The sequence below is a fragment of the Equus caballus genome, chromosome 22, assembly GCF_041296265.1.
Source record: "Equus caballus isolate H_3958 breed thoroughbred chromosome 22, TB-T2T, whole genome shotgun sequence".
Classification (NCBI taxonomy): Eukaryota; Metazoa; Chordata; class Mammalia; order Perissodactyla; family Equidae; genus Equus; species Equus caballus.
In genome coordinates this window covers 14,220,612-14,245,440 of record NC_091705.1, presented here as the reverse complement: position 1 = coordinate 14,245,440, position 24,829 = coordinate 14,220,612, and the positions used below count along the sequence as shown (strand labels likewise).

At 38.3% G+C, this 24,829-nt stretch overlaps 2 protein-coding genes across 2 annotated transcripts; both read right to left on the bottom strand.

The window, feature by feature from the left end:
* Nucleotides 1–24,829, bottom strand: MKKS (MKKS centrosomal shuttling protein). The gene is made up of 6 exons (XM_005604483.4): nucleotides 24,713–24,829; nucleotides 12,805–13,035; nucleotides 6,424–7,827; nucleotides 3,519–3,694; nucleotides 2,469–2,579; nucleotides 1–761 (listed from the first exon to the last, which is right to left on the bottom strand). Exons 3-6 carry the CDS (start codon nucleotides 7,406–7,408, stop codon nucleotides 321–323), a joined length of 1,713 nt encoding a protein of 570 aa, XP_005604540.2. The 5' UTR covers nucleotides 7,409–7,827; nucleotides 12,805–13,035; nucleotides 24,713–24,829; the 3' UTR covers nucleotides 1–320.
* LOC138920095 (uncharacterized) lies at nucleotides 7,608–7,785 on the bottom strand. The gene has a single exon (XM_070247195.1). It carries the CDS (start codon nucleotides 7,783–7,785, stop codon nucleotides 7,624–7,626), a length of 162 nt encoding a protein of 53 aa, XP_070103296.1. The 3' UTR covers nucleotides 7,608–7,623.

Sequence of the window (24,829 nt, the reverse complement as noted above, 5' to 3'; positions counted from 1 at the left end):
TAGATTAGAAAATTTTTTTTATTTCTGTATATTCTTAGGATGATGTCAAAATAACAAAAATTTAGAACGATGTACAGTGGAATCCCTAAGATAACTACAATATCTTTATTAATGCTTCAGATATTTATTATTCTATGGCATTTCTATTCAAGAATCATCCCTTTTTTCCATAAGTAAATCTATAATTTTATGAATCATCTTTCTAGATATTTACAACAGACCTTTGGGAGAGAACAAATACATTCAATATTTTTCAATATTTTTCTTAATTGATATCTCACTAGTTTTTTAAAATAATGTAAACATGCTATTCTCTTATATCAGTTTTTATCTTCAATAACATATGAAAGATCCAAAATCAAATTGGCTGTCTCCACAGCCACCTGTAGGCCATTAAGCTTAGCAGTAAAACAGTCCAAAGTCAGGTTGTTGGCTGAGCCTGCAGCTTCATGTGGAAGGCAGGTTTGTGGCGCAAAAGGATGACAAGTACTCCTTAGGAAAGACCAGCTGAGTTCTTCCTGGCTATTGCGTAGTCCACAGCCACATCTTGAAAGCAAATTTGACCAGTTAACAATAGAGGGAGAATCTGCCTGAACCGACCAAAAGTGTCCATACTTCAGGTCAGTGAGAATTTCTCCTCCATCATGTTCTAAAGACCCAGCGAGAGATTCCAGTGCACTGCAAAATGCTTCAGTAATTAGCTGAAGTTCTGTTTGAGTACATCCTTCATCCTTAAGAATGCTTTCTGGCTCGTTACAAGTCTAAAAGCAAACAAACCATTGAAAACACAGGCATAGCAATTAATACTATAAATCTGTATCTGACAAATAGAATACTTGATCAAACCCTTATTCATCAAGTCACTACTTACTTTCATTTACTTACCGGTTTGGCACAATGCTAATGGGCATGTGTGGGTCAGCTGGCAGGCTATAATCCCTTACCTGGTTGATCATGTAATGATGTAAGCTACCAGTCATGTTATCAGAATGAATGAATCAGAATAAACACCATCATCAACTTAATTCTGAATGACTGCCCAGTGGTGCCTCCTTAACATATAAAGGACAAGGTATAATGCATGTACTATAGGTTTTTACACACACAAGAGGAAGTTCCTGAAGCCTAATGTCCCAAATGAAGTACTTATTTATACTTGGCAAAATATTTGAGATTTCTTTAAAATCAGAACACACACATTATTATTAAGAAAAAAACCATTTAGGGACACATGCAATTTTCACATCAATGTTTTAAAAATAAATACCTTATTTAAATTAATGAAAAGGTAATGTAACTTTAAACTGTTTTTTGGTTCCACTATCCTAAAAAGTTTACCCTAGAAATTTCCTGATAAAAGAAAAAGTAACATATTAGCAAACTAATAACTGAGTGATAGTTAAAAATCCATATCCTAAAATTAAAAATTTTAAGTTTTCTTATAAACAGTCACCACTATCTTTTTGCCCAGGAGGTGTGAACCAGATGAGATAACCTCTACTGCATATTCTTTTCCTATATTTTCACTGCTGTATTGTTTCTTCAAAATCCTACTCAAGACACCTTCCTCCTCCAAAAACCTTTTTCTAGTTTATTCAGTGCCATTTGCAGACTATATTATTGTCCATTTAACATCAAGGGACTGGCACTGATTATTTTTTTCATAATGTATATTCTGATAACTTTTCATTAATGGATTTTATCATCAAACAGATTTTAAATCATGTGGGGAAGCAGGTGGGCAAGTCTATAAAAAATGTTGACCCTCTCTCCAATCCCTGGCATCCACTGGCAGCCCTGCAGAGTCTCTTGATAACAATCCTAACTATTCAAAGAATCAACTGCAAATATTTGGAAAACACATACCATTCTGTATTCATTTTCAAATAAGGTAGGTCAGTTTTTATGGAATAATTAACCAGAACTATACTGCACTAAATTTATCTGACCATTGTCAGGAAATGGAGTTTCCTAGATTAATAAAAAATATTCAATTTGATAGAATATATATCATAAATGAAAACCAATTTAAAAATTATAATAGAATTTAACACTTGGAATGCTTTAATCAATGAAATTAAGTCTTTTCTTGATGATCCAGAAGGTACTAAAGTATTTTCTAGAATCTCGACACTTTCGAATATCAATTATTATTGTACATAGCAGTAGACATCTCTAATATGACAACTCCCATTAACAGAATGCTCATTTCAACATGCAGTATATTTAGATAATACTCAAAGAATGTGACCATTTTAAAAGGTTGGATTAATAATAATCGTTATGATAAAGATATTACCTTATATTTGGAAGTGTTATTTTCCTCAAGTGTTTTCAAATACAATGTCTGATTTAGACTATTGAGAAATTAAGCACTGAAGCTCTAGAGTAATATGATTTGGCTTATTATCTCATAAAACAAATGTTGTTGAGAAGGGAGATAATCCAAGCAGGGCGATGTCACCTACCTTGTGTCTGATATATGCTGCCAAGTGAGTTTCAGTGCAGCCACCTCCCAATAAAACGCTCGGTTCCTTGAGTGTCAACTGCAAAACATGCAGTGCTGTTTGACATGTGACCTAAAAATCCCAAATCATCAGAATCAGACATTGACATCAGATACACAAAGAAATATAACCATGTTCTCAAGGCAACTTAGTGGATTCAAAGAACCTGATTTTAATTGCAAAGGAACAAAACCTGTGTTGCCAAGGCTGTAAGGTGATGAATACATTTTGGAATAATAAGAATTAGAGATTAAAGAAAAATACTTTAGCCAGATGTTTGTTTTCATGGACCAGATTAATATCTTCTTTCATATACACTTAGCTCTTCAAATTGAGATTCACAAATGGATGGCCTCAAAAACTGGGTCAACAAGGTATGCTAGTACTTCTACTAAAAAAAAATTATTTCAGTCGAAATAAATCAGTTGTATAAATGCCAAGAATTTATTCTAAGTTGCTATGGAGATGACAATGCAGCTACAACCCAGCAGTAATAATAACACAGAGAACTTTAATATTCACCAAGCATACATCTTTTAGCATCCATGAATCTTCAAGCTTGTGACCAATACTACAGGTTATCACTTCACTTATATGAAAGCTGCAATTGTTATTGCTGGTAGAGAACAACAAGTTCTATTAAGAGGTGGATAATGGGTATGACCAGGGAACTCATTTTCTAAATGAATTATTCATACACATGAGCATCAAAGAGTACACAATTCAAGTTAATTTCTTAAGAAAAGTTCACGTCAAGGAACTTTAGATTGCTTGCAAATGCTAGAAATAATAAATGGCAACACATGCCAAGGCTAATGTAATGTCACAGGCAATTAAATCAGCTTACTTGTGACTTTCTCACATTTTTGTTGTTTTGGCTTTCTATACAACCTAGGGAAGTTATGAAGGAAAAAAAAGCATAGCTCACCAACATGAAAAAAATGACAGTCACCTGTCTGAGTGCCTATTTAATCCGTGGTTCAGCCCCTAGAAGTGGAATTCATTGCCTACCTTCAGTTCATCCCAGGCAGTGTCACTCCTGTTGCAGAGAAGCAGACTGCAGACAGTTGCTTCATTAGGAATAAGATGAAAAAAATGTTTGAAGCCAAATTTTGCAGTGCACCAATCTTTCACACTTCCATAAGTACTAGGTGAGACTGAGCCTAGGGAACCAATCGGCCGTGTTCCTATTTTTTAAAAGTTTAGAAAACACAAAATGTATGAGTAAAGATGGGGCATATAATCATTTGAAATTATAATACTTATTCCTAGCCAATAAAAAAGTCCCACAAGCATATCATATAAAATATGAAATACAGGATAAAGAAATAACAAGAAGCACCTTCTTAAACCTATGAAATAAGCAGCACTCTGCTATTAAAATGATATACAAATAAAGCATAAGTTCTTTTGGTTTACAGACTTCTTTGAACATCTATTAGAAGCTATTTTGTACTTTCCAGAAAAAAGCACACACAATTTTGCATACAGTTTTAGGAAATCTAGGAACCCTAGAAGCCATTCAGGGATCAGAGACCCAAAATTAAGAGCCCCACTAATGTGGAATAAGGGTGAAATGAGAGGACAAGCTACTTTGCTTTAAAGGCATTATTCTTTTTCCCTTAAATCACAAATTAAGCTATGCAAATAGCTGTGTAGTTGAATTCATTTAGGGCTCTATTTAGTGAACGTACATTTTTTTTTTGCCTAACTACTTGTATGTAAAAAGCTACCTAAATTATTACAAAATAAAGTATGTGACATTCTTATTTCACTGTTATTGATACAATTATTTTGTCCTCCCTCCTGCAAAGATAAAATAGTAAAATTTTACAAAGCACAAATTAACAAAAATATGAATAAATGAGAAGTTAGGATGACTTGAAGGTTTCCAAAATCTCTAAATGTAGTAAAATTATATAAGAAAAGAAACTATGCCAAACTTCTCCAAGAAATAGCAATGCTAGTCTAAAGTCTGGAGATTAAAATTGTAACTCACACCCTTTTGGGTCCGTTTCCTCTTTCAAACTAATGGGGTTAAAACAATAATACCTAAAAACACTTCCAGCTCAAAAAACTTCTGAGAACCCAGAAAATAATCATGAACAATTTCACTGCTTTGAATATCCTTTCTTCTTTACTTCTAAAGTCTCAAAGAAAAAGGAGTACCTGAGTGATCTAAAATTTAAGAAAAAAAAAGGCCTACATCTTGTATTTCATGTGGTGGAAACAACAGAATCTGTCATAAGAGGATCCAGCTTTACAGCTTATCAGCCACGGGACCTGGAGCAAGTCATCTCATGTCATTTGATTTTTCTGGGTGGGCTTCCCCATATAAGAGTAAAATGGAGATAATAATGTCTACTTCACAAATAAATCAAACCAAATGTTAAAAATGTTCTATAAGCCATGACAAGCTATACGCACACCAGTCACCCCATTACTTAACCTAGATCATTAATAAAGAAGAATTTTGTTTGAAGGGGGAGAAAGGACGTAGTGTTAACCTAGACACACCAGGGAAGATGGATTAGGCCCAAAGCATACTTCACGTATTCTTAGTTTACTTAAGACATGGGCCTGGTATACTTTTTTTTCCCCTTCCCTTTTCTCTCAAAAGGTCTCTGCTCCCAAGACCCAGGACTGAAGTTCTGGCTATTAGTATCATGTACCAGTTACATATGGGATAAATAACAATTGTGGGCTCGTGTGGAAAGCCAGTGCCCACTTATAATATTGTTTCTATGGTAAAATGCTTCATATTTAAAAAACTGACTTAATAATCTGTAATACCCAATATTCACAACTGGAAATCACTGGATTCATGAAAAGCCAGTAAATGTCTAAGGATATAGGTCTGACCCACAACATCAGTGAGTTCCTAACAACTATTTCCACTATTTTTTAATAATTTCCATTTTGACAATCATTTGACAGTCTTAGAGAGATAGAACAATAACCTGGCATTATTGGGTAGTCAATACCGGAATACATACTACTCCTTTTTGAAGACATAATAAGACTAAAAATAGTCAACTTTAACTATGGCTTACGTCTGATAACTTAAAAATTGCACTCAATCAGGATGAAATGATTGTCTTTCTGATAGGTTATGAATGCAGTTAGAGAGATATTGAAAAGTGGCTCAAATCAGGAACTCTTCAGTTTGTCACTTTTCTTTGGCTCTAACAGGTGATTATCAACCTTATATCTGCTTCTAATTTGCTGAGTTTGTGAAATATAGTGAATTTCTTGCCTATTATAATTCTGTATGTTACTAAATATGTTATTGTCAATTCAACAAACATTTTAGAACACCTACTGAGGACCAGGTCTGCTGTAAGTGCTCCCAATTAAAGATGATCCCAGTTCTCAAGGAGCTCAGCTGGAAATATTTGGGATATTTAAAGCTAGAAAACATACATACACACCCCTACTACTTAGGAACCACTATTTAGGCAGAAGTACAATTGTTTGTTGGAGTTATATAAAAGTGAAGAAAAGGGGATATTCTGGTTGCAAAATTACCTTCTGAATACAATGTGATTTAAGAAATTTGAAAAACCTCAAGTAGAAGAATTTTGAAGTGTAAAAGACTTTATATGATTATGAGGATGTTAGACTTATTAATCTGTAAAATATTTGGGGGATAATAGTTTTAGATTATGAAGGACTGCAGTACATTTGGGGGCTGGAAAATAAATAAAAATAGCTATAATCATTCCATTTTTAACAAGTAAACAATACAGGATCTTTTTCAGAAACAACCTTTGCTACTAGAAATGATACACATGCTAAAGGTTGGCAGGTTCTGAAATTTTTCAAGATGTTAACAGTGGCACATACCCTCAATCTCTCTGCTCAAAAAAAAGTGTGACATTAACTGTAAGGGGCAAGAGCTCAGAGTGCTTTTTACCTGTCACTTTACTCAAGGGTTCCATCAGAGCCACTCCAACTCTGTCTATGGCAATAACATGATGCATACTGAGAAACTGTTTCAAAGATGGGTGTATAACTTTTTGGCACATAACAAGATCTACGTGATCACTAACTAGCTGCCTTCCCAGGTTAAGCAGCTGGTCCAGGACTGCATTTTCAAGAGAAACTCCGTAACTGACCACCACAGTTCCTTCCCCGGTATCAGAAAGGTCCCCAGATAAAGATGCACAAAAGAGTGCCACCTTGAGGGAACCTGGTTTTTTGACAGGCAGTAACTTCACGAATTGAATTTCTGACATTTCAATAAGTATTCCAGGTAATACAGTAGAATCTATAACTCTTTGGCCTTTTAAAGGTACAATTATACTCTTTCCTAAAATGACGTGGTCCTCGGTGTTTTCTGGAATTGTCAGCAAAAAGGTTCTCAGAATCAAAGCACTGACATGGTCTATTTCCTTCCTGGTGAGCATACAGGCAGGTTTACTTGTTAATATACTGCGTACCAAACAAAGGAGGATCTGAGTACTACTAAAGTCAACTGGAATTCGACAGCCACAGACTTCAGACTTGAGGTAACTGATGCAGAGCCTCAAAAGATGCTTATTTAATTTCATGACAGTGGTGGGTGTCAAGCCTATTCTCTGAACATTTTCAATCAGGTTGCAGCAAAGAATGGCTGTGAATAAGCCACAGTCACTGAAGCACGACACGTGATTCTGCATGGCAGTTGTCAGGATCTTTAAAATGGGATGGGTGACTGAGAGGTTAGCAAGCAGGGCTGACGACTGTGAAGTTGTGCACACACAGCCTCCAAGGCCATTGTGCAGCTGCTTCAGCCGACCCGAGGGACCATAGCACGATGTCACGATTCCCTTCAAGACAGAAAGTGTGGCCCTGACTCTCTCACTTGTCAGTGGTTCACTTTTACACAAGGATGGCTTTTTAGCTTCTAAACGAGACATCTTACTTCAGGTGGTAATTTGTGAAGACAGCTTTTATTTTGTTAACCATGGTTTTCTATTTATTGTATTGTCATGGGCTTTCACATTTAAAAATATTATTCTTCAGGAATGAAAGTCTGAATATGCAGCATTGTGGCCATAAAATTAAATAGCTCGATGTTTACGAAGCTAATCAGCATGTAATGATTTAATGACATAGTAGTAATTCCAAATATTTATTTTACTTCATCATTCAATAGTGCTTTGTTTCCTCCAGACTGAGATTTTACAGACTGTTTTGCAGCCCTCTGTATAAAGTATGTTCCAAGATGGACACCTAGGAAAGAAACCCCAGCTACAAGAAGCCAGTTCTTTCTAATCCAACTGATGTTTTTCATCTCTTCTTTCAATATCAACCTCGGATTCAAAGCTGCTTCTCTCTATAAGAAATAAAAATAAAAAATTTTAGAGAAATAATTCCAAAACATTCTATAGATTACCATTTAATAATTAATTTTAATGCTCTGCTCTTTCTTTAGAAAAAGGAACTACCAACTGGCACAAGCCTCCAGAAAATGAGAAATGTAAATCAACGTAGACTAAACATTCATTCTTTTATTCTTCAATGAATCCCTACAAGAAAAAGTGCTGATACTTTAATGATTTTGGAATGCAGAAAAACACAGCTAGAAAGCTTACAGTAGTTATTTGAATAGGATATGCTTCTAGAAGAGAAATGCTACGTTATAAAACTCATAGAATTTGGTCCCTGAGTTTTAAAGAAAGCCTCAAATGTTTTTATTCTCTTACATCAAGATCTAATGTTATGTAATTTCTGTAACTTTGGTTTGCTTGGAAACCTTAGGTCTCAAAAAAGTACATTTACATCAAATCCTGCCTGTAAATAATTACAAGAACAAGACAACTGTTAGTATTTGTACTAGAGACACTCTCTAATGGAAACTCTATACATAGCTGTTGAAGTGTGCACAGCACATTGTGCCAAAGAATAAATCATCTTTTAAATATTTGGCTAAAGTCAGAGCTAATTTTCTGTAGTTTTACCCTATCAATCAACGATTTTCAGCTTTGTTGTCCTACAACTAATCCTCCCCAAAACTTTGGTGAATGACAATAAATACAAAAACCAGGGAATGTGCTGGATGACAAACAGGAAAATAGGATCTGATTCACCATTTGATCTCAAAGAGTCTAAATACCATAAAATGCCAAGTATACTAGCACTTGTACTAGTTTCCTTAACAAGGTTGTAAATAGCGTGCCTTGAGGCATAAAATTCAGATACTTTAATAACGTGTGGAAAGAATAAAAATCTCAGGTCATGGACCTTATCTGTTGAGGCTTGGTGCTTTGAAGGGGAAGGTTCAGCCAATTATTAACTCTTTTCAGGAATAAGCTAGCTATGCTAACCACTTGGATGGTATATTTAGTAGAAATAAAACTGATCGATGTACCCAGACTACAGCAGTACTTAGACTGTGACACACTAGGAGACGGACCAAAAAAGGGATTTGAAGATGTGCAAAAAAGAGGTAAAGAGAAGGGGGCAATGACGAAAAGTGTTAGTTTGGTTACCACTCCTCCCAATTTAAAGGGCTGTAACCATGGCAACTGGACCCAAATAAAGTGAAGGCAATGACAGCCAGCTTTCTCCCTGTAATGATAAAGCTAAGTCATCTTTTTTTATATCATGAGGAGAGAAAAATCTGTTCATCTTATGCCAGGAACAGCTAAAGTACTTAAATATTATTTTAACAGTTATTTTAGACTCAGCAAAATCTGTGAAATACATTTAAATGAAACCTTAGTGATTTCCATACGTTAATATGCACATCACAACACACACACACACATACACACATACACACACACAAAACCCACAAATCACAAGAGAAACTGTGATCAATAAAATGATTTCTCTAGCTAAAAAAAATTTTCAATACGTAATAGTGACATGAAAGTTTTCAAAAGTAGCATGCCAAGCTGGCACCTCTCACAGTCTTGTGGTAGTGAGACCAGTAACCACATCTTTTGCTAACATCTCTATGAAATGAGAAAGCAAGAAATCATTGAAAGTGCTAATGACTCCCAAATCATTTTTAAGATGGTGAAATTTGCCGACTTGTGATCAAAGGGCTAGATCCAGACAAAATCAGGTATAATTGAAAGAAATGAAATGAAATGGAACGAAACACCGGGTTGACTTTTGGAACAGGTTTGGCAGCGTCAGTTCAGCTCTGTTAAAATTCTTTCTTCCTAAGAATGTGACCCATAATTCTAAAAGTTACCACCACATGAATGTCCCTGACTATTCCTGGATGCATGGGCCTGGCAGATACGTTTTTGGCAGTGATAGATAATTTAACTAAAATAATAGTAAAACTTACATGACTGCATCCTAAATTCAGAGATAAACTATAAAATATGATTTAAAGAAATACAAACAGGTAAAATTTTCTCCTAAAAGGAATTGGGGTTTCCTGGAGAAATGGCTGATTCTAGTAGGTCTGAGGCCAGAAATATACAAGATGAACTGGGGACTTTTTTGACCAAAAAGCAATAATGTTATCAAAGAGAACTTGGGTCATAACAAAGGGCACAGGAAAAAAAATGACACAGCAGTCAACTTGGAGGGAATCCAAGATGATACAATTTGAGCATTAAAAAGAATACTGACAGAATTAAGTTGAAATAATTCAAATATATGCAAACCCACGAATTCCTACTGTCAACAAAAATCCTCTTTGCTGTTAGGGCACTAACTCGTTATTATAAAAACTGTTAAAGGGAAATAAAGCATTTATCTTGCTTTTTGTGTATAAACGCATTTCAAGGGGTAAATGAATAGTCGATGAGAGAAAGTTGTTCCAGCTAATAAATGGAGAAGGAATGATAGAAAGAATTTGAGCATCATCATTTTGTAACCCCTAATGAAATAATGGATTAGACAGTCATAATGGTTGGCAAATTACAGCCCATGGACCATATCCAGCCCACTGCCTATTTTTGTAAATAAAGTTTATTAGCTCATGCTCAGGTATTGTGTACGAATGCTTTTCCGCTACAACAGAAAGTTGAGTAGTTGGAATAGAAACCTTATGGTCTGCAAAGCCTAAAATATTTACTATCTGGTCATTTATAGAAAAAAGTTTGCCAATTCCTAGATTAGAGCAATGATCATCAATAGATTTTATAACAGATTTTATAATGGAGAGATCATACTGATAACTCACTTTAACTTTAGCAACACTGAAAGTGCATCAGACATTATGCGTGCAACAATGTGATTCACTAGGATGTGTACCACAGCACCATCCACGAAGTATTCTTGTTCAAAAAAAGAAACTAAATCAAAGCACGCCTCCTGATCTAACAACCAGATTACAGGAAATATGGGAAACTTGTGAGAAACAAGTCACTTGTTAACTAACAAGTGAGAAACTTCTGAAATGATAAAATAAGGACTCAATTAACCAAATTCAGAATGTAGGAAATACAAAAAAGGCAGATTGAGAGGGGAACTGTAATAGCTGAAAAGAGACATATCTATCAAATGCAATAGCTGGACCTTGCTGGGATCCCAATTCCAACAAACCACCTGTAAAAGGAGATTTTTTTTTTAAGACAAATTTAGAAATATGTACGTGGCCTTGGATATCCAATGGTAGTAAGGAGTTATCATTAATTTTTCAGTGTGATAATGCACTTGTCATTGTGTGTGTGTTTATCCTTACTGTTAAAGATATATACTGAAGCTTGAAATATGCTTTAAAATATTCTACCAATTAAAAAAAAAAGGAAGGGGGGAGAATAGATAAAAGAAGATTGGCAAAATGTGGATAAGTGTTAAAGCTGGGTGATGGATACTAGAGAGTTAAATATACCATCCTCTCTCTATTTTGGAGTATGTTTGCAATTTCCATAATAACAGTAGAAATAAAAAAATAGTAAGGAACAAATACAGCACATTCTTTTGATGTACTTCAACCGTTAGGAATCAGTGTTTAACTCACTCTAAATCTGGTTTTAACATGTGCTTACCCAAAGCCTGTTTTAATATCTGCTTCTGCTTGCTTGACCAGCATATATATATACATACTGCATAACGATCTCATTACAGTCTGGAAGAGCACATATATAAAAATCAAGTATCTAATAAACACTGACTCCCTGCTCATGTCCACTAAAACGCTCCCTATGAGTACAAATTTTATACAGAATTTAAGTTTACTTTTCTAAGTTGTTAAACTTATGATATTTTACTACCTGACTTTTTATCTTAAATAATTGCCTAATACTTTAAACCATGCTTTTTTTCTTTCTCCTTATGAACATTTAAAAAGAAAATCTTGATTCAATAATGGAATCAGAAATTATAACATAGTTTTACCACAAGTCAAAATCAGAGATCTCTTAAAAATGAGGAAAACCTTAGTGAGAATCTCCTTCTAATGAGCAGAACCCCAAACTGACCTACCTCATGCCAAACTTAAAGCACATTATCATTCACCTCAAGGTCAAAAAGGCATATTAGAATAGAAAATGCTCGAAAATTATAGGGCGAGTTTTCTATCTGGGGCCAGATGAGTTTCATAATTCATAATTTCTTAGATTTTAGAAATACAATGTAGTGCATATTATAACACCCATAATCGAGATAACGTAGTATTTAATACCCATAACCAATATAATCATAATATAGTATAACATTCATAATCAAACACAAAAATATTTCTACAGTGAATTTAAATATTCATAGTAAGTGGAATAAAGACTGCAAATTGCCTCATGTCAGTTAAGATCAAGTTTTGCTACCAAAGGAGTTATGGTAAAACCTTTTGGATTTTAGAACTTTTTGAATTTTGGAATTATGCATAAGAGACTACAGACCTGAATTATATAGCTACATCCTCTTATTTCAGTGACGCTCAAAAGTAACAAATTATTTTAAAGCTAAACTACTAGATACTTACAGATGAATACAATTAGTTTGTCTTGGAAAAAACAGAGGACAGAAATAATAAAGAAAAGAACCTTTTGCAAGTTACAGATTTGTATGCTCTGGAATGAATTATGGTAAGGAGACAAACGCTTCTTCGGACACATTCATGATCCTGGTGACACTGCCAGCAAAAAGGACAGACAAGTAATGGACTGATCGCCCTTTCTCTTTCCATCCAAATGACTTTGTCAGCCAAGTGTCACAGATCTCTGTGCAACAAACTTTTCTAGAACAACTTTTCCAAAAGAAAAATATTTTACCAGTGGGTCATAATAAAAACAACAGGTAACTTATCAACTTAGGCTTTTTCTTGCCAGAGCTGTATCCATTTTTAAATGTCACGTTTCTCATTGTTGGAACTATCATTTGGTTGGCCAGATTAAACTGAACTTACCTGAAGACTGCAAGCCTGCTATTTCTCTTGGATGTGGCTCTTCGGAGGACTTGCAAGTGCCAGACTATCTGGCTCAGAAACGTTGTCCTTATTAGGTATTTGGAAAACAGGGCTGCTTCTGATTCTGTGCCACCCCAAATGTATGAGCCCAACTAAAGGGACCATTACAATCAGCACTTTGTAGTCTCTCCAGAACTTCTGAAAGCTCATAGTACTTCAGCATCAGTGCACCTAAGAAAAGGTCAACAGTTAAAACAGAAAGAACAAAAATAAAAAAACCTCTCTCATATTCTACCTATAAACCAACACAGGTAGAACATTGCACTCTAATAAAAGCCGACTGTTAAACGTTTTTAGTTACAATGTATTGCAAAGCTAATTAACAAAAAAGAGGTATGTTGTAGGCTCAAAGGGTTAGCAGGAAGTCAGGCGTGGGCAACATAAAGCAATACAAACTTCTAGTCAACAATTACCGAGAAGCAGCATCAGCTGCAGGGAAAGCTATGCGGCTCTTTGGAAACACACATGGGTATCATTTTCTTCATATAATTAATTATACTTTCTCTGAACCACAATGAAGTTAGATTTTTAAAAAATTACATTTAGTCACAATTTTAACAGAAGAATTAAATGGTAATCCTTAAAGAGTAAGAATTTAGATCCTGCTTTCTGACAGGATGTAAGTGATAGTGTTCCAACCGAGACTGGGGCAGGCAGGCCTGGACTTTGATCATAGCAAAAGAATTCTGGCTTGGAGGGGGAATTAGGATGAACTAATCCCATTTCCACATGTATGTGCTGAACCACTGCATTTTAGTGTTTACCCTCATCACTAATAACTATTCTAATGGGGTTACTGTCAACCTGGTTTACATGAAGAAATTGGGGCTAGTAATTTGCCTGCAGTTACAAAGCTAGCTAGTATTGAAAACAGATTTTTTTTTTCCTGTCTTTGATTTGGAAAGTGTGGGGTGGGGTCCAGGAAGTCTGTTTCTGATGATCTGTTGGGTTGAGAACTCGAGTCTGGACAACCCCTAAAGACTCTTTATGTTTTTTTATTTAAGGGACACTCATTGGGCTTCAGTGATTAGCTGACAGACTTGTCACGGTATGAATGGACCTACTTCCCAAGTTCCTCTCTCAGCATAGGACAATAAGGACTGCTCCATCATCTATGGGACATACTAAGAATTAGGTTCAACTGCATCTATGAGTTTTCGTATCATGAAATCACTTACCTTACAGTAATTTTCTATGAATGCCATGGAGATCACAGTATGTAATGTGATATACTATGACCCTTCTTTGAGAAGAGTCTCACATTAGCATCCATTTAGCTCCCTATACTTAATCTTTGGACAAAGGAGGCACTCCATTTTATTTCTACTGTATTTAACAGTCTATTATCCTTATCCATTAAGATAACCTAAGGATCTAAGCATCTTTTTCTAGATTTAGGTTAAGCCTGAGAATTAGTGTCTATTTTGGCTGAAAATTCATTATTTGCCAAATATCACTGAGGCCCAGTAACAGTACCTCCTGGTTAGTAAATGATGTGGACTGATTCAATGATTAATTGCTTTAACGTTTACTCAACACCTACATGTTCCCATTTCCTCAAATTTTCCATATCTCACATATTGATTTGGCTACTGGAGGTGGGAGAGCAAGTAACTATTTCCTAATGATTATTCTGTTGTCCTTTGAGAAGCTTGGAAAGTGATTAGGATCAGGGTGGTAGGGCTTTTTTCCTTACCAAGTACTTTTCAAGTCTTCACATTTAATCCACATAAAAACAGTGAGTACCACCCATATATGTAGCAGTCTATCTCCACCAAGCAAGATGGAACCGGCACTCTTAAAATGGTATAGTAACCTTAACCTACTTCGTTTCTTTTACTTAATAGCTCTCCACACACTACATGTATTCTATCGCTTGAATAACCAACTTCCCAGGGCCAGATATATTAGACTTTGCTAAATAAGGCTCATGGCCAGTTTTAAGAAAAGGACAACAAAAGTTTGAAACTTGGCATTTGAAGTAGCAGTTAGTGAGGTAATGTGTTCCTTATTTTGTTTATATCCTCTTGTGGCCCTCTTAAATACAAACAAATATATTTTTGGGATACAATTTTGATTTAACCCTTTTTTTCTTCTTAATTCTTCTGTGGGATTTTTTTCAAAAGGAAAATTAGCATCGCTGCCCTTTTCTAATAATTGTATTATGTGCTTACTTTTTAAAGTTGGAAAATTATAGAAATTAGGAAAATAAAGCTAAACACATCCGTAATCTTTCTGGTTTTAACAAAAATGGCATCTTAATGTACAGGCTGTTTTGTGATCTTTTCTCCCCTCCAGAATATGAATCATCATCATTTTTAATAGCTGTAGAGCTTGTGGTTGTATGGAGATATCCTAATTTGACACTTCACTGATTGATAGAAACTTGAGATTTTTTTTCAATGCTTTATTGCTAAATATGCTACAGCAATAAGTATCCTTGTAAATACTCCAGAGTCCATGCTCAGAGCCTCTATGTGCTGCTTCTCAGGATAAGATAAAGACTTACCAGATTTGTTAACAATTAACTCATTTTTCAAATGAACTTACAAGACGGTTTTAAAACCTTGACTTTTACCAAGGTTCATGGGCTGAGCAGCAGGGAGACTGGGAGATCCAATTTAGGAACGAAAATTAAGCCAAATACAGTTTATCTTGAGACGGTCCCTCCCTTAAAACACTTGGCAAGTCATTCCAAGTGGTATGGAACTATTTTTATGGACACCAGAGGTTCCTGAGTCTGAAACAAAACAAGAAGGTGCTCAAAATGATCAGATTTGATGAGCAATAACAGGCTGGTCCCTAAAGTAAGTTAGTGCTTGTTGTTCATTTATTGAGCTTCTCAAGTCTGCTTGAAGCAAGGCAGCAAAAGAAACGACAGTGGGATGCTTGTCCCTCCTTACCCTCCTTTAGTGTACCTGCCACTGCCCTTTGCTTCTCTTTCCTGAATCTTCTTGAAACACACTCCTAAACAAACAAAAACAGAAGGTAGGGGACTTCTTTAGAAAGATAGGGGAAACCATGAGAAATGAAATGAGATTAGTAAATTTTAGGTTAGGTAAAATAGAAAGCAGATATTTATGGTTGTATTCATTGAAATGCCTTTTGTTAAGTTTAGAGGCAATCAACACAAATTATGCTTTCTCATACTCTTCTTTCAAAAATATATACATTGCATTATTTTTGCATTATTCAAAAGGTTTCATATTTTTTATGTTGTTTCATTTTCATAGCAATTTTATGAGAATGCTTTATAAAAGAGAAAACACTAAATGATTGATTCCAAGATTACTGTCAGTTAATTGTGGCACTCAGATTTTGAGTCCTAAAAGTCTTTGCTGGTATTCTATTAAGCAGTTGTCAAAAGTGAAGAATTAGCACCCCAGCTTTGGCAGTAGAGTCAATCAGAATTTCCAGTGCATGATGATGGAAGAGAACATTCCAGTAGATGGTGCCCACTTGTGAGGGTCAATGAGGCCAACTATCCTGGCGCATTACACCTAGCATATTCTTCTGATTCTCATGTCAGGCATGTAAGAGGTTAACAGCAGTCTCATGCCACTTTGTCCAAAATGACAAGAGGGCAGAAGAGTCTATATCCTCCAAACCCACATCCATGACCTATTAACAGTTGAAACTAGCTGGGTTAATCTTAGTTCAGTTTTCTTTAGCTTAGTTTTTAATGCAGAATGAACTGTGAGAAGCTTGCTATATCTCTGCTTTATTAAAATACCATAATCTTTTAGGGTGTATATAAATAGAAAGGCCAAGAAAGGAAAACGGTGAAATGTATGCTTCAGACCACAAATACTCCTGAAATTTAAGGCATTTCCTCTAAGAGAGCAACTTTTTCTCCCCACAATTTGTATTAGAGAGATTATTCTCTCTTCAGTTTATACCACTAAAGCCTCTGACAGGCTTACTACAGTTGAATGAAGATTTCTTGGCGACACAACTGGACAGTAAGGTGAAGGACAAATTTTGCCAGAAAATCCTAAACAGCCTGACTGTAGCTATCAGATTACTCTTTCTATGGAGCATCATGCCCATTAAAACAACCACATTTTGCTACCGGAGACTACTAAATTAGGCCTACAACAACCTGGATGCAGGACATAGGCTGTAAAAGGTTCTTATTTTGCCTCCTGGGCTTGCTGGGCGCCATCTGCTGGTCTTTTGGACACAGTGTAAGGCAGATTCTTTTCTTTCTGTTTTTTGGGGTTTTTTTTGTTGTTTTGTTTTGAGGAAGATTAGCCCTGAGCTAACTACTGCCAGTCCTCCTCTTTTTGCTGAGGAAGCCTGGCCCTGAGCTAACACCCGTGCCCATCTTCCTCTACTTTATATGTGGGACGCCTACCACAGCATGGCTTGCCAAGTGGTGCCATGTCCACACCAGGGATCTGAACCAGCAAACCCTGGCCCACTGAGAAGCAGAATGTGCAAACTTAACCGCTGTGCCACTGAGCCGGCCCCAGATTCTTTTCTTTATATGTTTTCATGGCTGCTCTGCTGAAAGTATTTGGAAAAATAGTAATTTTTAAAAACTTCCACCGAATGTAATTTAATCATGAAAAGAACATTAGGCAGAATGTTAAACAATTAGCTAACCCAGCTTTGGTGATTGTAATATTAGATGAAGTTTATTAGAACTGTATAATGCCTTTTCTTTTACAGTGACAATTTTGGCTTTAGCTATTTGTGAATTCTTCATTCTTGAATTCCAAGCATTGACACTAAAAATAATTCTTTTTATCCTCTTTTTTTTCTGCTTTTTCTCCCCAAATCCCCCCAGTACATAGTTGTATATTTTAGTTGTGGGTCCCTCTCTAGCTGTGGCATGTGGGACACCACCTGAGTGTGGCCTGACAAGCGGTGCCGTGTCCGTGCCCAGGATCCGAACCATTGAAACCCTGGGCCACTGAAGTGGAGCATATGACCTTAACCACTTGGCCACTGGGCTGGACCCATATTCTCTCTTTTTTTTTTTTTTTGCTGAGGAAGATTTGTCCTGAGCTAACGTCTGGTGTCAATCTTCCTCTTTTTGTATGTGAGTCACTGTGACAGCATGGCCACTGACAGACAAGTTGTGTAGGTCTGCACCTGGGAACTGAACCCAAGCAGCTAAAGTGGAGTGCACCGAACTTAACCACTAGGCCACCAGGGCTGGCTCTATCCTCTATTTTTTTTTTTCCCAGTGAAGAAGGTTGTCCCTGAGCTAACATCTGTGCCAATCCTCTGCTATTTTATATGTGGGATGCCACCACAGCGTGGCTTGATGAGCAGTGTGTGGGTCTGCAATTCGGATCCAAATCTGTAAACCGCGGGCAACCGAAGTGGAATGCACGAACTTAACCACCATGCCCCCAGGCTGGCCCCCCTCAATTTTTAACATAGCAGTTTTAATATTGACATTTTTTGTGTACATATTAGGAAGGACTGCATGTTGTCTTCATGACTATTTGACTGGTATGCTAAAAGGAACAATAGTTTTCCTTCTTTTATTCTTTTCTAACTACATTACATAAAATAACAATTTTGCTGAACTTTTCCAGTCTTGTAAAAACACACACACCAGGGGCTGGCCCTGTGGCCAAGTGGTTAAGTTCGCATGCTCTGCTTTGGCAGCAAGGGGTTTCACCAGCTCAGATCCTGGGCGCAAACATGGTGTCGCTTGTCGGGCCATGTTGGGGCAGCATCCCACATACACAACTAGAAGGACCCACAACTAAAAATATACAACTATGTGCTGGGGGGCTTTGGGGAGAGAAACGAAAAATAAAATCTTTAAAAAACAAAACAAAACAAAAAAATACACACACCAAAAACATTACTGTCAACTCTTGATGAATGGAATGGATCATACTTGAGTTCTAAAGTTTCAATTTAGCAAAACCCTACCACCATCCCCACCCCACCATTCAAGGTCAGCTTGACCTACACCTAATAGCTGGGCTGCTGACAGCACAGCCTGGTCAGGAGCCGGTCAGGAGTAGTCAGGGTACAGTGCAGGTCAGCACAGTTATATCTTTTATGGACTTAATATCTCCTCCCATTACTCTGACTTCAATGATTTATAAATAAAAATAATATATTGAAGGCATCGTAAGTTTTATACAGCAGCTTTACGAATTGTCAGCAGTCCCAAATGTGAACAGTGAGTGATTAGTGACTAATGAGGAAGAGAAAATCAGCTTAGGGGCAGGCTGTAGCTTCTCAGACAGGTTGTAGTGTTGTTACAGAGTTTATAGAGTTGTCTGAGAGAAATCTCTCCATCTCCTTTCACTGTTTTTACCCATGGCTGCCAATTGATGCTGGGGTTGGTGGGCGGAAGGAAAGTGGGTATCTTACAGATAGCCAGATTGTTCCAGATTAACTGTGCAGTTGATGGGGCCCTTAGTGCTACAGCAGTGACTTTATGTGCCCTGGCCATCTCTGAATCCCTAAAGGCCCCATTTCTATCTTCATCATTTTTGAGATTTCGATTTTACTCCCCACCTTTGTTTGTGCAGATAACCTACTGGCCAGAGGAAATTATGGCCATTGGGTATGAGCACCCTCAACTTCCTGTCCCCACATGTAAAAACCTATCCATGTCAGCTCTCATTTTAACCTCCTTCCTCGCTGCCTCAGAGGAAGAACAGGTACTCTTGTTACCTATGCTCCAGTCAGTCCCACTTTCTACTGCGTCTTCAGAATTCTAGTTCCACTAGCCTCTCTCTTCTATCTCCCACCTCCCACTCATGATGGGTCTTCCTCCTCTGCATAACCTGACCATTTTTCTCCATTGAAGAAAACCAAAAACAAATTCCCTAAAGCAACTACCCTTTACCAGTCTCCCTTCCAGCTACTACACAACCCAATTCCTTTCAAATAATGCATCTTTTTCTAGTCACTTCCCACTTCCACCTTCAAACCCAAGTAATCTGTTTTTATTCCATTCTCCAAAGAAACTGCTCTGACTATAAAGATCACCAATCTCTCCCCTTGCTTGATCTCTCTGAATCATTTTGATGAGTTCTTGAAACTCTTTAAGTACTCGAGACTCTAGTCTGTTCCTTTTCAGTCTCCTTTAATGGCCCCTTGGCTTCCATCCATCTGTTCACTCTTATCAAAGATCTGTCCTTGGTCGTCTTCTCCCCATGTTCTTGTTCCCTGGGTGGTCTCATTCACATCCAAAGCTTCTACTATTAAGACATCCACTAATGACTCCTGCATCTTCATTTCCAGCTTAGACTCACATAGCCAACTGCTACTGTTCACCTTTACCTAACTGTCCCCAAATAGTTTAAACTCATCTAACATAAAAATGAATCCTCCTTTCTTCCCAAACTGCTGTCCCACCTGTAATACCTGTTTCAATTTAAAAAAGCATTGTCTACCAAGCCATTCAATTCAGAAATGGGGGTATAGTGGACTCTGCCCTTTTCCTTATACTCCTCAAGCCAGTCACCTAGCCCTGCCAATCGACATGACATTTCTTTTACACAACCTCTCCCCATAGCTACAGTCCAGACCCTCATTCCATCACATGACCTCCTTGCTTCTAGCCCAGTAATTCTCAAAGTGTGGTCCCCTCACCATTAACATTAGCATCAACTGGGAACTTATTAGAAATACAAATTCTTGGCCTGCCCCAGACCTACTGAATCAGAAACGCTAGGGTGGGAGTCCAGTAATGTGTTTTTTAACAAAGTCTCTAGGTAATTCTGAAGCTAAAGTTTGAGAACCACTGTTCCAGTTTATTCCCCGCTAATCCATTCTCCACACTCTTAGCAGAACCATCTTGCAAAAGAAAGAACACAACCAAATCTGGTCGTGGTTCTGCATTGCTTAGAAGCCTTTAGTGATATTTTTGACTAAAAGATGAAATCTAAATTTCTTAGTACAGCATAAAAAGCCCACTAGACCCACCAGGATCTAGTTCCTGTCTACCAGTTTTCAGAAGACTGATCATTTTAGTAAGACGGCATTGTCCCGTAGTGATTAAGGGATGAGCTGTGGAATCCTACTGCCTGGCCTTTCAATCTCCACCTTTTGTTGTTAGTGCCAAGGACTCCTAGTGACCCCGTGGACAGCACAGCAGAACCATGCCCAGTCTTTTTGCGCCATCCTCTCACCTTCTGGAGCCGTAACAGATAATGCTCAGTTGCTATTTGCAGGGTTTTTGTGGCCAATGTTTTCAAAGTGGGTGGCCAGGTCCTTCTTCCTAGTCTGTGTAGTCTGGAAGCTCCACTGAAACCTTCACCATGGGTGACCCTGCTGGTATTTGAAACACTGGTGGCGTATCACAGCCACATGCAGATGCCACAGTATGAAAACTGACAGACCGGCAGTGTGTTTCCCTGATAGGGAAACAAATCCAAGCTGCATCAGTGAAAGCACCAAATCTTAAGCACTAGACCACCAGCGCTGGCCAAGCTCCACCTTATCATGTCACAATTGGCTGTGTGACCCCGGATAAATCACTTAACCTCACTCTACCTCAATCCCATCATCCATAAAAGGAGAGTAATCACTTTCCTATCACAAGGTTGTTGTGCAGTCAGCACAAAACCTGGCACTTAGTTTGGACTCAGTGATCTTTTACCTATTATTATTATTTTGATTATCTCAAAAGGAAAAAACATTACTGGAGTCAATCTGGAGTGTAGTAAGAACAGGGGAGGGCTGGAATGACTGCCTAGACTAAGGGAATTGGTCTCCATAAGGAGGCCCGCTTCTCTGGGCAGTCTCAGTTAGTCTAGATGTGAATAAAAACACCCAGATTCTCAAGAGAGGGGTTCTGAGGTCTTGGGGGCTATTTTGATTATAGGAGAGTAGATCTGTGATCAGATTCAGGATGTTATAGGAATGATAACAGTCAAGCTCCTAGAGTGAGAGCCAGGAAAGCTAATGGTGAAGGAAACTGGAAAACTCAAGGACAGAGCAAAACAGTAAAGCCAGGATGGATAATTTCCTATTTGTTTCTCTGATAACATTTAATAAACTTACCAAGCGAGTGAATATGAGAGTCCTAATGTGATGGAACTTAGTCTTCATTTTCAGAAATGTTGTTGGTGACTTAAGAGCAAGGGCTTTGAGTAACAATGGGAATAAAATTCTAATGTCCACCACAAATCAGTTGTGATCTTGGGCAAATTACTTCTTTCCTGCCTTAATTTCATAATCTGCAATACGGGGCTACATTATGAAGATTACAACATATATTGCTATGTATTTATTACTTAGGACAGTGTCTAGTATGTGGGAAGTGCTCAATACATGGCAGCTATTATTATTTTTGAAGCACATTATCTTTAAAACAAATCATATATAAAAATGGGCGCCTCTGGAGATTTCTGTTTGACTAAAGCAATTGTATATTATCATCTAAGATTTCAACTAATATTTGGTTATAACTCACAAAACTGGGGCATATTGTAAAGACAGATCCAAATACGGTTATATCTGCAGTGTTTACGTTATTTAGGACTCAGCCATTTTCACTTCAAATATGTGTGAGATTAATTTTATTCAAATGTTTACTTAGAGTCTATGAGGTGCTAGCAAGATATTAGGCTAGGGGTGGGGTATGACTACCAAGACGGGTAAGTCACAGTTCTTGTCCTCAAAGAGAACACAGGCTTGAGAAGAGAAAGGCACAATCCTAATAAAACACGATTAAATGCTGTATAGGAGCAAAAAAGAAAACACTGTACAGATTAAAAGTCTTTACCAATGACTAATTTTTCAAAACTGTACTTCTAGTTTGCTCCTCCGTGTTCCTCTGAATTAGTCTTAATCCATTTTTACTTACTTCATCTTTAGTTACAGCAGGGAGTCAACATCCATAAACTGGTAACTGCCACCCACTGTAACAGAAGGCAGCAGTCACTTGTTTCTTTTTTTTTTCCTGTTTTCCTTCCCAAATCCCCCCAGTACACAGTTGTATATTTTAGTTGTGGGTCCTTCTAGTTGTGACATGTGGGACGCTGCCTCAGCATGGCCTGATGAGCATTGCCACGTCCGTGCCCAGGATCCGAACTGGTGAAACCCTGGGCTGCCAAAGCGGAGCGGGCGAACTTAACCACTCGGCCATGGGACCGGCCCCCACTTGTTTCTTTCTGCTACATTCTTAGTGCTTAGCAGAAAGGCAAGTCTTACTCCCTCGTCTTACACAGGGTAGCATATTCTTGTCTCCACCTCTTAGTTCAGATGTCACCTGCTCAGAGAACCTTTCTCTGAGCACTCAATCTAGTTTTTTCCCTCCCCCCTCTCCCATTATTCTCTAGCACATCTACTATTACCGTCAAAGCTCCACAATGTGGTGAATGCTGTGATGTGCCACCCTGATCCCTCTTAAGAATGAGGGGCTGGCCTGGTGGCACAACAGTTAAGTTCGCACTTTCCACTTCCGCAATCCGGGCTTCCGGTTCAGATCCCAGGTGCGGATGCGGCACCACTTGGCAAGCCATGCTGTGGCAGATGTCCCATATATAAAGTAGAGGAAGATGAGCATGGATGTTAACTCAGGGCTAATCTTCCTCAAAAAAAAAAAAAAAAAAAAAAGAATAGAAAAAAAGGAATGAGACCTATTTCTCCAGGTCCTAGGAGTGCTGAAACAGCTCTCAGCGGTCAATGCCCTTGCAGGATTGGCTGGCTCAAAAGAGGTGAAGTTATGCCCTCTTTCCAGGGCAACAGGCATCCAATGCCTGATCAACACAGGGATATAAAGGCCCAGCCCTTCCCTCCAACTTGGCCATCTTTGAAGGGCCAACCCAACACCAGAGTTCCTGTTGGACCAGTGGAAACCTTCCTTGGGACTGTGTTGCTACTCAACTTTTTCTATCCACCGAATCCTGCTTCCTTTCTTCCTTGGTAACAGCCAAAAAGTCCTCCCTAATAAATATCCTGCCTACAAATCTCCTCCTCAGTGTGCTTCCCAGAAACCCAACTTAGGACAATCTGGAAACACCTTGTTCATTTATTAGTGTGCTTGCTCACTGTTTCTTTTCCCATCTCTAGAATATAAGCTCCCTGTGGTTAGGGACCATGCTTGTCTTGATCATTGTTGAATCTCCTAACTCAGCACAGGAGGAGAGTTGTGGGCAAGACATATATATGTTGTATGCATATATTCCATATGTATATATATTACATATGTTAATAGATAAATTGGCGATGTTAATGAACGAAATGAATAAAACTGCCAGTACTGAGAGCCTCTGAAACAGCAACAGGATCTGGGCATGGTCCCATTTTGGAGGAAGATGAACACGACCTCGGGAGGTCTCCATCTCAGAATGACTTCCATCCCCATGACTTCAAAAGCCCCGTGAGTCCTGCTTCTGCTTTCACACAGGCGGCACCAACACGCTGTACAGAGGTTCTGACGTCGTTTCACATCAGCCTGTGGCCCTCACCTCCCAGGTAGACACAGGCATACGGTGCCCTCTCCCAGCGAAGGAGTAACCGACGAGTCACAGGTTCCGGCTAACAGGTGGCAGCGCAGGTGCCATCGGGCTTTCCCTGGAACACCTGCTCCACCTCCTTCACGGTGTCGCCGTGCAGACGCGTGAGTGGGACGCTCTACACCGGGAACTCTACTGACCACACTGGATCGCCACCTAGCCATCCACATTCCTGGCACCAGCAAGTATTCACTGCCTACAGCTATTTTAAAGGTAGATCTTTAGCCTTCCAAGGAGACAGCCTCCTCCTTGTCCCCGCCCCCAAATATCCTTCACCGAGGAAACCAGTGACCTTTCTGAGCAGGGAGGAGGCACCTACAAGCACCCTTCCCTCTCTTCGGCTGGGAAGAAAGCTGCCTGTCCGCCTGAGTGTCCAGCGCTCTCACCTGCCCACCTACCTCTGCGCCTCCCTAGGCCGCGCCGCCAGCAGGCCCCAGAGGCCGAACCTCGCGCAGACGCCGCCGCCGGTCCTGGCAACCCGCGCCTCGAACTTGGGCACGGCGCATGCGCAGCCC

What these genes read in the sequence shown, in the direction of transcription:
- MKKS (XM_005604483.4), bottom strand. Translation starts at nt 7,408, where the DNA reads ATGTCTCGTTTAGAAGCTAAAAAGCCATCCTTGTGTAAAAGTGAACCA. An exon ending in CTGCCTGGGATGAACTGAAG is followed by an intron (nt 2,580 to 3,518) that starts GTAGGCAATGAA and finishes TGGGATTTTTAG; the next exon opens with GTCACATGTCAAACAGCACT. An exon ending in CAGCATATATCAGACACAAG is followed by an intron (nt 762 to 2,468) that starts GTAGGTGACATC and finishes GTTTGCTTTTAG; the next exon opens with ACTTGTAACGAGCCAGAAAG.
- LOC138920095 (XM_070247195.1), bottom strand. Translation starts at nt 7,785, where the DNA reads ATGAAAAACATCAGTTGGATTAGAAAGAACTGGCTTCTTGTAGCTGGG.